The 13,390-nt window shown below is 35.6% G+C and overlaps 1 protein-coding gene across 3 annotated transcripts; it reads right to left on the reverse strand.

Annotated features, from left to right (window-relative positions):
* Window positions 1-1,008: 1,008 nt before the first annotated feature.
* Window positions 1,009-12,654, reverse strand: pmt (phosphoethanolamine methyltransferase). Of its 3 annotated transcripts, none has more exons than XM_073812077.1 (13): window positions 12,439-12,654; window positions 11,367-11,544; window positions 10,909-11,064; window positions 10,166-10,302; window positions 9,853-10,010; window positions 8,968-9,162; window positions 6,956-7,045; window positions 6,572-6,661; window positions 5,404-5,469; window positions 4,361-4,483; window positions 3,714-3,845; window positions 3,421-3,537; window positions 1,009-1,413 (listed from the first exon to the last, which is right to left on the reverse strand). In XM_073812077.1, exons 2-13 carry the CDS (start codon window positions 11,525-11,527, stop codon window positions 1,303-1,305), a joined length of 1,536 nt encoding a protein of 511 aa, XP_073668178.1. In that variant the 5' UTR covers window positions 11,528-11,544; window positions 12,439-12,654; the 3' UTR covers window positions 1,009-1,302. The 3 variants fall into 3 exon arrangements, with proteins under 3 accessions (XP_073668178.1, XP_073668177.1, XP_065130777.1); XM_073812076.1 differs by lacking the exon at window positions 12,439-12,654 and adding an exon at window positions 12,240-12,398; XM_065274705.1 differs by lacking the exons at window positions 5,404-5,469; window positions 12,439-12,654 and adding an exon at window positions 12,240-12,398.
* Between the last annotated feature and the right edge of the window lie 736 nt (window positions 12,655-13,390).

Raw genomic sequence — 13,390 nt, forward strand, 5'->3', positions numbered from 1 at the left:
ATATTTTTGAATTTGAGGGGGGAAACAAATATTTATTTTAATTTTTCAAAATATAAAAGTTTGTAAAAAATCTATAAAGTATAAGAATAAAATGTATATGTATAAAATATAAAAATTATAAGTATATTTTTGCAGTTGAAGCTTTTCAAACCTGTTAAGTTTACAGGTTTGTAACATACAAAGTTTTCTTTCAATGCGACATGAATATAAATGCTTTAAAATATATTTATTTTAAAAATATATATTGGTGAAAAAAAAATGTGTAAACATATTTCAAAATATATTTCAGCACATATATTGTTTGGCCATTTTTTGTTTGTTTTGAAATATATTTAAAATTATATTTAAAAATATATATATATTTGCCATATGGGATAAAACGTATATATATGTTTATAATGTTGCATTATATGTAAATAATCATTGACCTCTCATTTCCTCAGATAATTTTTCACTTCCACTGTATTTGCCTACTATGCCTCTGAGTTTGACTGTATGTAATAGAGTTCAGTAAAAATGCAAAAACTTGTTTTTATAAAGTAAGTACCGTCACCTCATACTGTATGAGTCTTAGTAAACATATTAAAGGTTGTGTAAACTGTTAAATCCAGAAACTCAATACATGATAAATGCATTATAAATATATGAACAAATATAAATATTTAATTTAATACAAATCATTTTTGTATTTTACATTTTATTTAATACATATTTAATATTTTTACACATTTTCATTCTTTTGAAAGTTAAAGGTCACCTGACAGAAATGTTTTTCATGATTTTAAGACAACAATGTACTGTAATTGTGCCAAAATATCCATTTATTTCATTAAAAAGCTTCAAATTATTTTTTAAAGTATTTTGTAAATGCATGACTTGGACATGTAAATAATAGTAAATAATAATGCAAAATTAGCCGATAAGAGGCCAGAAAAATGAACGTCTTTAATAATGTTTAAAGAACCTCAAGAGGCTGCTTGAAAAAAAAATGACAAGAGGACAAACAGAGCAAAGTGTTGTTTTTTATTTAATTTCTGCTTCATAGTACAGTATGTTTGTCTAAGAAGCTTTGAAAATGCTGATGTTACAACGCTGTCCTGCAATTCACAGAATTAAGAACAAAATCACGTCTTTAAAACAAAACTGTGTCTTTTGAACATGTGTAGATGCTGGAAGAAGAAGATGACAGTGGCTTTATATCAACAGTATGTTAAGAGCAAAGTCGTGTCTTTAGAACTTAACAGTGTTACTGTATAGTTTCTGAAAAAAATAAGATTTTGAAGACTTTTGTCCTTCTCTCTGTCAGTTTTTGGTAGCGTAGAAAAGACCCCAGCGTTGATCTCCAGTCTCACAGCGCTGTAGTTTTTCTCTCCATCCATTTATGATATCATCATAGTCTTCCATGGAGAACTCCTGCAGAGGAGACAGATGTTTATTTCTTTATAGCAAAATTCAGACTTATGGACACTAAAACAATCTGAAAGTGAAACTGTGACATGTTTGTCAAGTATGGTACTCGTACTCGAAATGTGACCTCTGCATTTAAAACGTCCACTGTGTAGATTTTAGCAGCATCTAGGGGTAAGATTGTTAATGGCAACCAATGGCTCAGGCGACAGCTCACCCAGTCTGATCTCATGAGAATTCGTACATATATGAATGCATATGAATTTAATCGTGCAAAAACATACGATTATCATAAAAATAATAACGAAACCGTTTTTATCTACATACACCGTGGGTCTTGTTTTTACAGTTTTGACGGGTCGTGTATAATATTTGCTGCCTCGGGTGATTTAAAATAAATGTGTTTTTGTAGTACGGACCCGAGAAGAACTAAACTATCTTGCGTGTGTGCATCAAGTCCTTTTCCAACCACCCCTCTGTCTGTTTGCCAAGAGCGCTTGCGACATTGTGTGGCTGGCGGTAGGTTAACTTTCATTGAGACAGACCTGTCAATCAACTTTGAATGCACACTGTAACCATTACCTTGGGGTTGTAGTCAGAAGACAAATGAAAATAAATGGAGCAGGTGTCCAAAATGGTTACGACCACTGGTTACTTTTCATGTAAAAAAGCAACACTGGGTCGGGTCTACTTTTTGTTGGGTTTGTCTTGGGTCAGGTCTTTCTTTAAAAGAAAAAAACTTAAAAGGGTAAAAAGTGATTCGGGTCAGGTACATTTCTTTGGACCTGAGAAGACCTCTAGTGAGCTGTGGACTGAGCTGTTGATTGCAATCCACAATTTCACCACTAGATGTCACTAAAATGTACACACAGCACCTTTAAGTATTAAATGAAATTAAAAGAAGTAAAAGTTAAGTTAAAGAAACAGTATGTAAGAAATGTATATCAATTAATCATAAAATGGCCCTGATATGTCACTAGACATTAAGAAATCATTTTCATTTCAAATACTTATATCACTGACAACAGTGGTCTGGCCAGGGTATTGCCATTTAAAAAGTGGAGTTGTGGCCCTCAACTGATGTTTATGTTGTCTTTTCGTGTATTGGCCACGAGTTGTGTGATTGCAGTACCAGTTTTGGCCACAATCCTACATACTGTTAGCCTAGAAATCTAGACGCACCCTAGCGGCCGCAAAATATATTTGCTGCCAGGGTTTAGTCTAGGCACTCACAATACACTTAACAGCTCCAAAAACCAAAATTTGGTCAGGCCAATCACATCGTGTGTAGCGTCTGTGGGGCGGGCTTAACATGATGACGACAGAGCTGCAACGAATGGCTGCTGCTGCTGGCGAACAGCTTTCTTTTGAAGCGGCTTTGGCCGCGACTTTAGACTTATGTTTTTCTTTGAGAGAAGAGCAAATAACCCTACTGAAGTCCGTTTTAAGCAAGAAAGATGTGTTTGGAGTTTTGCCGACTGGTTACGGTAACTGCGTCACCTTCTTCGTTGCTCTGTTTGTTCATAGCGCTATCCTATTGCGTGCAGAGGCATTTTGAGGGACAACCTTATATCCCGCCCCTTGCATTGAGCCGTTTGTGTGAAGAGTTGCCAGACCTTACATCTTGATGTAGGTCTGGCTAACCAGGCTAACATACTGTTCCTTTAATGAAAACCACTGTGAAAAAGTACAGATACTTAGAGAATGTACATGAATGTACAAGTAAAAATTTGGGATGCAACGATAAAACAATTCTGAGCTGATACCAATATTAATTTATTTTGAACAACATATACTAATTAGTGGTGGCCCGGTACGATATTCCGAATCGGTATTGGCTCGGTATTGGCGGAAATGGTCGAACCAAATGTTCCTCATGTTATAAAAAACTTGTGGTATGAGGGGAGTGAAGATTTAAGCCAGGAGTTGCTTCCTGACACAGATACTGTGAATGATTTATATTACAAAAGACTGAAAGTGTGCTCATAATGTGTATGCGAGTGAATGTTTCACCTGTATGAAGTCGTCTTTGATCTCCTCTGCTCTCTGTAATTCAGACTTTATGACTTGAACGAACTGCTCTGTCCTGTCCAAAGCTTGAACATTTGTGAATCCCACCTCACTCAGAAACTACAACACAATATCACACGGCATCATTACAACACGGGCATAAACAAATGTTTGGTTTGGCATGGTGACATCAACTTTACACACCAGATCGATAGATAAATCTGATTACAAACTTCATGAGGTTTATTAGGGTAAAGGTACTAATGTAAGATTTTGGTTTTGTATCTGTGTCGCACCTGTCCGTATCTATGAGGTGTGTAGAGGATATATCCCCTTTGATTCACATAATCCTGAAACGCAGGAGACCACGGCTCTTCTCCACAGCAATAATCACTGATCAGAAGCTTTCCACCGGGCTTTAGCCATGACTGAAACACAAACACATAAAAATTATTTCTTTATTTCTTTTGTGCAACACAACCTAAAAGATAATCTCCAGATTGTGAACGCTACAGTAAATGCACACTTTAAAGAGAGTCAGTATGGGGTTGAAACAACATCTAACATTAGTATAACTGACAAACCACCATTTTTACCTGTGTTTGCCATTATTTGTCCATCAGAGGACACGTATGTAAATGACCTCTTATTTCCTCTAATCAATTTTCATGCCCACTTTATTTTCTTATTTTACCATTAAGTTTGACTGTGCGTATCTTCTGCAGGTCAGTAAAAATGCAAGACTTGTTTTTATAAGGTAAGTACTCTCATCTCATATGTCACCCTGCCTGTGAAAACCCAGCTAAAGTCAATATTTTTAGTACTGGTTTTCAAAGAAAGGTTTATGTTTGAGTCTTAGTAAACGTGTGAAAGGTTCACACGCACAGGTGTACAACATGCATTGCAGGCATGTGCACGAGCGTTCAGCTGTTGGTTAACTCACATAAAACTTTCTGAAGAGGTCAACTTTGTCCTTGATGTGCAGGATCGTGTCTCTGCTGTACACCACATCAAACGTGCAGTCAGGAAACCTTCTCTTCGTGGCATCTGACACCTCAAACTGCACCTGCAGAGGAAGGACATCAACGTATCACGATCTCATGTGAGGAGGCATCCATTCAATGTCAACAAAGTGAAACGATTGCCTGTATCATTACACTACATATGCAAGGTCAGTAAGTAATCCAATCACACTAGTAAAGATAAAGTCTTGTAGTTATATTCAAAAGAAAATGTTTGTATTGTAATTCCTGTCCACTTTTTTAATTTCTTAAAATGTAAGGAAAGAGCTTAAATAGTTTTCTCCTGTGTGAATTACATTATACAAAAGATTATAGGGCTAGGTATTGCGATCAATTTGCAATTCAGTGCGATGCTTATTTATATGGTTTTGATTTATTTGGTTCAATATTGAATCGGAGCCCACTATTTACGTAACGTAAAATGGTTGCAATCAAAACCCATTCTATTAACAGTACAGCGAGGTAAATATGGTAAACACTAGGGGTGGGCGGATCGATCTAAATATCGATAGTATCGATGCCAACACTGGTATTGGTATCAGATCGATACAATTGTAATTGAATCGATACTTCAATTTAAATAACTCTCCTCTACGTTCATTATACTTTGCTTGTGTCTTCTACCTACAATCCTAAGCAAACGCTGCTTTCTCAGCCTGGCCCACTTTGCTACTCCTCCCCCTCCTGCTGCTCTGCTGTGATTCGTTGTTGTGTCGTCACGTGACTCACTGACACAGATGACAGATTTTTGTTATTCTTTATTTAAAAAAAAAAAAGGTTGTAACAAATTAATTCTACAGTTTCTAATAACTAATAATTTTGTGGACTTCAATACTTTCATAAAAAAAGCCTAAAGAATTATTCATTCATTCACCTCAGAAATTATGACATACTGCTCTCCCCTACACAGAAGTATTTTTTAAGTAAAAAGTATCGGATTGGTATCGGAATCGGCAATACTGACCCTATATGTATTTGGTATCGGATCGATACCAAATTTTGCAGTATCGCCCACCACTAGTAAACACGTCTTCAATCGGTAAATGAGAAGATGAGAGTTATAAATGTACACAGACAGCAGGTGGCGCTATGTGATCTTGGCACCTCCATGTCATTTAAATACAAGTATATCAGCGTTTTCTGTTCAGCCCCTTTAAATATGAATCATATTAACATAAATTATAAATAATACAGAAAACATACAGATGAAAGATGATCAAAATACAGATGATCTGAGATGTAAGAAACGGGAAATACATACTCACACGAAAAACTATAATAGATACCATAGTATTTAAAGAGTAAAGTGTAGTAATATTTTGCAAAAAAATAACACATCATCGACCAAGAAACCATTATGCACAAAGCAATGGCGGCCTCCACAGCTTAAAACGAGTATTACATGTTGTGATTTTTTTGAAATAATGAAAATATTTAATGTGTTTCTATCAATGGACTTACAGTAGTAGTAGAAGGTAAATTCAATTCAATTCAATTCAATTTTATTTACTTTAAATAGAAAGTAGTAAAGCATACAAGTCTTCATTGTCGGGGTATCCTTTAAATATTAAATGCACTGCAATGCACCCAAGGTGCACAAATTGAACACCTGAACATTTCTGTAAAGGTGCAACTGTGAAATTTATTAACAACGTGAAACTTAAAGGGACACCCCACTTTTTTGAAAAATATGCTAATTTCCCAGATCCCCTAGAGTTAAACATTTGGCGGTACCAATTTTAGCATAGCTTAGCATAATCCATTGAATCTGATTAGACCATTAGCATCGTGCTATAAAATAACCAAAGAGTTTAAATATTTTTACAAATTACAGAAAATATTTACATCCCCTTAAGTAAAACATGCGCAGAAAAAATAGATTCAGGGATTTCCCGAATTGATCTGGATTTGTTAAATTGACAATCTATTAAAATCGAAGAATCAATAATTTTCACCCAGCCCAAGATATTTTGTTGAAAGAGCTACACGTCCATAAACCAACCAAGAGGTTGCTCAGGTGTTCTGTGTGACTTCTCAGATGAATGCTAGGTGGTTGCTATGGTTACCATTATACCTGGCTGGAAACAGTGTGAGATTTAGTTACTGACAGTGTCTAAAAAAACGTGACTTACTAAAGGTAGTTTTTCTGTGACGGCTCTCTCCATGGCAATCTCCACCATGTTGGACGACAAGTCCATCCCCAGAACTTCAACAGCAAAAGTCTGACATTAAAATAACAATAAAACACATGCAGCTGCTGTTCAATTGATGTTCGATGGTGTTTGTTAGACACTGATCAAGAAAACATGATCAATAGTTTTTCACTGGGGAAGTACCCTTTAAAAAGGTCCATTTAGGTACAGAAATATATACAGTACATTTGGTACCAAAATGTACCTTTGAGGTATCAATTATGAACCCTTTAGGTGCAATTTAAAAGGCACCGCCCAAGTGACAATTTTTCTGACAGTGTAGCAGCACAAAAATCTGCCAGATGTCAGTTGCTGGTCACTCACCTTGGCCATGTAGAAATCTCCACCTCCAATACCACAGCCGACATCCAGAACCTTCTGTCCAGGGGTCAAGTTCAACATATCAACAAACTCCTGATGGGTTATAGATTAACATATCAGAGAGATTAAACAAAAAACAGACCATTAATGTTTCACTAAAAATTCAACAAAAGTGGTTCACCACAAGTGGGTCATGACATAAAAACAGGTCCCAAATTTACTAGGTAGAAACTAGCCAAAAGGAGCAATTGGCATCAGACTACTTATATTTAAAGAATACTCTTAAAGCAAATGGTGCTAAATAGCAATAAAAGTGGTTCTTGGCTCCTTTTTATAGAGGAACCATTTTTAGTGATATAACACCTATGAAGAACCATACTGGGGTCATATAGCACCACTATAGAACACAAAGGGTTCTACATAGCACAATATGGTTCTACACAGGTGCTACACGGGTACTTCATTGGTGCTATATGGCACTTAAAATGGTTTCTCTTTGATTATGAGAACCACTTTTATTAAGATTATTAAGAACCACTTTTAGTGCTATTTAACACTGTTTGTTAAATAATAATAAATAATAATAATAATAATAATAATAAACAGGAAATTTCATGCAAATGTCAACCTGATTATTAAAGGCAAAGTTTACCAAAGTTACCCAAAGTTTTTAACAATACCGATATCTCAGATGTCAATATTAAGTGGTTTAAATGCCCATGCAAAGTCTCTCTTAATGTTAATGGATTATTTTACAAGTGCAAATTTTAGAATTGTCACATCCATAATGCTGCTTTTATTCATAAATGCGCATACAAAACTTAAGGGTTTGGGAAATTTCCCTTAATTTCAAATCCCAATCTTGACAGGTATGCCTCATCTGAATTTGAAAAAAAAAATGTATAGACTGATATTTTTACGATTTCTGGAGTCTATTTTCAGAGGTTTAGAAAAAATATAAACAGATGATTTAATGCAGGGGTCCTCAACCTTTTTGTGAGCAAGGGCCACTACAATGGATAAAATAATCTGGAGGGCTACTTTTTTGATATAGTCTAGGTACTATTTTACTTGATATTATTTTATTTTACCTGTTAATGTGTTTTATCATTGTTTAAAGGGGCCATGGCATGAAAATCTGACTTTTACCATGTTTAAGTGCTCTAATTGGGTTCCCAGTGCTTCTATCAACCTAGAAAATGTGAAAAACAACCCAATAACTTTAAGTTTTAGTAAATCATTCTCTGCAAGCATGTGAAAAATTAGGTAATTGAAATTTGGCTATCCTTATGATGTCATAAGGAGAACTTATTATAATAATACAGCCCCTTAATCTGCACTATCCAACCACGGCACATCCATTTAGTGCAGGGAGAAAGAAAGAGAGTGAAAATAATTCACAGCACAATGTAGTTTCAATTGCAACAAACCCACATCATTGCAATCAGAGTTTGAATTTCATCAGCTCATTTGCATTTTAAAGGAAATCCTCAAAACGGCACATTTTTGCTCACACTTACAAAGTGTCAATTTTAACATGTAATAATAAATAATCTATCTGAATATTTTGAGCTAAAACTTCACATATGTACTCTGGGGACACCAAAGATTTATTTTACATCAAAAAAAAGTCTTATATACAAATAAGTAAAAAATAAATATTAAAGTTAATATAATGTGCATTGGCAGGCAACTCACAGACTTAGTGCGGGCAAAATGTTGAAGACAAATAATTTAATTTAACAAAGGCATTATCTGAGCATTTATATTTTAAGTTTTGATTGCAAATGTCTCATCCATAACGCTGAAATTGCTTAAACATTTTAAAAGTACTTGTAAGGCAAATGTAGTGATATTTCTAAAAAAAAACGTTTAATGTGCCGAAAGATGAATGTTTCCTTCTTTTAGGGGCATATATTCTATATGTGCCTGCTTGTATAACATTTCACATACAAGAACCTGTATTGTGCACACAGATTTTTCTAAATTCACTTGACTTGTTTGAAACTCCTGACCTTAGTAGTGCTCAGCCCTCCTGTGCTGACGTATCCCGAACCAAACATCTTCTCATAACGCAAGATTCCTTTGTGCGTGTACTGCTGGTTATCCAGAAACTGCTGGAAGGTTGAGAATCCAGCCTGATGCTGCTCGACGACATCACGCCGAACCTTCTGCAGGAGCCAGCACAGCTGATTCTGATTCTTCTTCATCTAGAACATGAGAACGTTCCTTATCGGTTCTTCACATTTATACATTTGGCAGGCGCTTTTACAGTGGCGGCCAGTGACTTCTTTTTTCGAAGGCGCACGGTGCGAAGTTCGTCACAACATGTATTTTTAAAATATGTATTCTGCGCGTCGAGAGATCATTTGTGCATCACGTGTCTTGTCAAAATAAGTGCCTGCTGCAGACGTGTCTAAAGGGTTTATGATAAAAGAGACGCTCACGTTTGCCAGATACTCGCATAATCTCATTCGAATCAGAGTTTACTGTTAAGTGAGTGTCTTGCGTGTATTTTGTGAACTTGAGTGTCTCTTTTATCACAAACGGTTTTGACGCGTGTGCAGCAGGCACTTATTTTGACAAAACGTGACGCACATGGTCCACATGATGCAACAAACACATATTTTGAAAACATGAGCAACACACATGACACTCCGAACACATATTTTGAATGTGTGCCCCTCGAAAAGAGCATTCACCAGCCGCCACTGCGCTTTTATCTAATGCATCGCATTTAATGTTATACAGTTTTTTGTATTTTTATGAATACATGTGTTTCCTGCGATTGAAACCCATGACCTTTGTGCTTCAATTGGAATGCTTTACTAGTTTTCTTTAGGAACACATCATCTCCTTTATTTCAGAGGTCTTCGTAACACTCCGACTGACTGGTTTACCTTGACGTACGTCTGAACTGTTTTGTTGAGCACTATGTCAAAACCATAGCATTTCTTTTCGCCTTTTTCTGATTCGTCCAGAAGCACTGATGTCATTAGGTGGTTGTAATGGGCGGGAGTTCTGTATTGGGTGGGATTAAAATCTCGCTTGCTGTCACCTGTTTGGTTAAAAGTCAAACAACTTTATTACAACTTTATTACTAAGTTCTGATTATTTTCAGCAATCAATCTTAAAACCAAAAAATATAACTATTATAGTAAATTAATGCCATAAAAACAAACCAGCAAGATGCAAAGCGTTTTTTTCTCATACCTGACTGGTGAAAGCAGGACTCCCTGAAGAACAGGTGCCCACCTGGGCGGAGCCACCCGAGCATCTTCTCAGCCAATGCCTTTAACTCTTGATTGCTTATATACATCAAGAGCCAATTAGAGAAGACCATGTCAAAACTAAAACAGAGGAAGAGAGAAGACAGAGAGATGGAGAAATGGTAAGCGTAATAAAATAATTATTTTGTTCTTTTATGCCTTATATGCTCAACCATTAAAGACGGGGTGCATGATCTCTGAAAGCCAATGTTGACATTTAAAATCACTTAAACAAACACACCCCTACCCCAATAGAATCTGGACCTTCTTTTGATAGACCCACCCCACACATTCGCAACCCAGCAACTATGTTGGTTAGTGGACACGCCCCTTACTGCTGATTGGCTACAAGTGTGTTTTGGTACTCTGCCCAACTCCCTGTTTTTCAAAAATCCTGCACCCCGCCTTTAAACTATTATAATTCATTGCAAATCAATATATTTATATTCAACCAACTGAAATATAAATATTTGTCACATGCAGATATTTACTGTATACTGTAAGCATGGCTGTGAGTAACAGGTGTCGGCTGTAAATCAAAATTTATAACAGTTCAATATTTATGAAATGATTAAATGACATGGGAGATAAGTTTATCATATGTTATAGATTTTTATTTATTCATTATAGTGAATAAAGATTTGCATATAGTTGTGTTGATAATATGAAAATGTCAGCATCTATCACCTGTGTTTAGGGAAGTCCAGTTGTGTGACATCAGCTTGGAGGAACTCCGCATTGCCTCTGTGACTGTTATCTGCTCTGTTTTTTTCCACAAAGTTCTCCATGAAGTCCACTGCGGTCACGTGACGGGCCCGGCCAATGAGGTGTTGTGTGTAACGACTGCAGAGGTCACGATGACAACAAAGAAAATGAAGCCTTGTTTACACAGACACACTATCCTGAACTGCTACAAAAATTTAAATTCATTAATTGAAAACATTTCTGTTTGCTCTCAATAATCACTATATAACCGGACACATGTCAGATTCACAGTATTAAAGTAAAATATTTTATTGTAATGAGAATCTAATAATCATTCTTGAAAAGTTGAAATATGACCTGGGCATGACGATTTTTACCCAAATATCAGTTAGAGGAAACGTGGGTCTAATCACAATCTAAAGGACAATATTATCACTGACCCAATACCAGCTCCCAGTTCCAATATATCAGAACCAGCGAGACATGGAAGCATTGAGAGGATCTCTGGAAGCTCATGTTGGGTCAGCTGTTGGGCATTAGAGTCCAGCATCATCTCCTCGACCGTCGCAGATTTTGAGTGTTCCTTCCAAAACTCCATCATAGGGTTCCTCTGAGTATCTAAAGAGATCAAACAATCAAAATATAATGACAATATTTTATCACTTAATTTGACTATCCAGCATAGCCATCTAGAAATTATTATTTCACTTTTGTTTCATTTAAACTGATTTGCATAATGTAACCACAATTATTCAAAGTTTTCTCAGAAAGACTAAAGTCAGAAAAGTTTGAAAACTAAGTGACAAATGTTAAATTAAAATCCATCATCATGATAAACACTATAGGTTTTGATGCCTATTTTATAAATGTGTAATTAACATATAATTTGCACAAAAGTTTACTTGGAAAATAAAAACGAAATCATTAAAGAAAAGAGAATATAAAATGAAAGGTGAACTTTACAATTTAATTAGCTTTTCTAACTGTTGCATGAGTATTAAAAAAAACCTTTGAAAAAAAGCAGTTTCTTTTTTATGTTTGCCTTTTAATTGTAATATTGGCAAACATCATGAATTTGACAGGGAAGGTGCATATCACCTTTAAAATAATTAAATAATTTTTATTTTATTTTGGCACATATTTTGCTCACAGTTTTCTATAATTAAATAATAAATGTGGTTTTAATTGTAATTTATTGTTCATTAAAATAATGTATTTAAAATTTGCAGAAACACCATCCGTATGTTACATCATACCATACTGAACAAAATATTGACAGATGAAGATAACATTTCCAAATACATTTGTCTTACCTTGGTCCATGATCAGTTATACAAAGTTAATAAAGTAAAATACAGCTAGAGATCAAACTCTAATGTGCCCGCGTGTTCCTCATGCCCGGCTCACAGCACATAAACGCGAAATGACCCTTCCGGGGAGGAGACTCGCGCTTTTACGCATAAATAATGAAATCTGGGAGTGTCATAACAGGATTTCCCACTTCTCTCTTACCTCAATCCTAGATTCAGATACAGTAGGCTGCACGTGGACGCATGGGATGATGGGACGTGTCAGTGCCGGATCAGTCCGAACATGAGCCCATATCCAAACACACTCTCTGATTGGTGAAGACGAAAATAATGCTCGCTGTCCTCTCCCCAGTACAGTTACTGCAATAGTGATTGTAGTGTAATACAGATAAACTTCCCTGGTGTGATAAATAAAGCTCAACATGTGCATCGGCTTGTTATGGAATGTGCTGAGGCGCCTGCACGCGAGCTCTAGTGACGAGTGCGTGCATGTTGCGCAATATTGCCTCATACATTAAACAGCCATCACTACTACGTATATGTTCAGTCCTATATTGTGCTGTCTACAGTGGTTGTTTTGTAGGATAGCTATAATGTAGTGGGTGTGATGATTCAGCTAAATTTCATTTTTCTAAAATGCAACATTGATTTTGATCAGTTCCCAAGCAGTTATTAATTATTCTCTGATCAAATTTGTTGAATGAAGCTCATTTTCTATGAATGTAAAGCTGTAATTTTAAACAGAAAGTACACAAAGGTACAAAAGTTGTCATTGGGTACCTTCAAAAAGTACACTTTTGTACCTAATAGGTGCATATTACCTCAAATTGATACATTAGAGGAACATATTAGTACCTCACATATCAAAATGCTACATATTAGGGCATTTTAAAAGGTACAGTCACAGATACAACTTTTATACCTTTTTTATATACACATGCAGATACAATACATAAAAGGGATATACATGTATAAGATTTAATATGATTGTTAAATCTAAACACATTCTTATAGATAAGGCACAGATAAATAATTTAATAGTGCTTTACAACAACTCAACATTGAAATCTCAGACAAAACGACAAGCAGAGCTCAAGGACAGATAGTGTAAGAGGAACACATGTTGTCACAATGACACAATTCTCTATTAAAGT

Source organism: Paramisgurnus dabryanus, chromosome 16 (assembly GCF_030506205.2).
Source record: "Paramisgurnus dabryanus chromosome 16, PD_genome_1.1, whole genome shotgun sequence".
In the NCBI taxonomy this organism is placed as follows: domain Eukaryota; kingdom Metazoa; phylum Chordata; class Actinopteri; order Cypriniformes; family Cobitidae; genus Paramisgurnus; species Paramisgurnus dabryanus.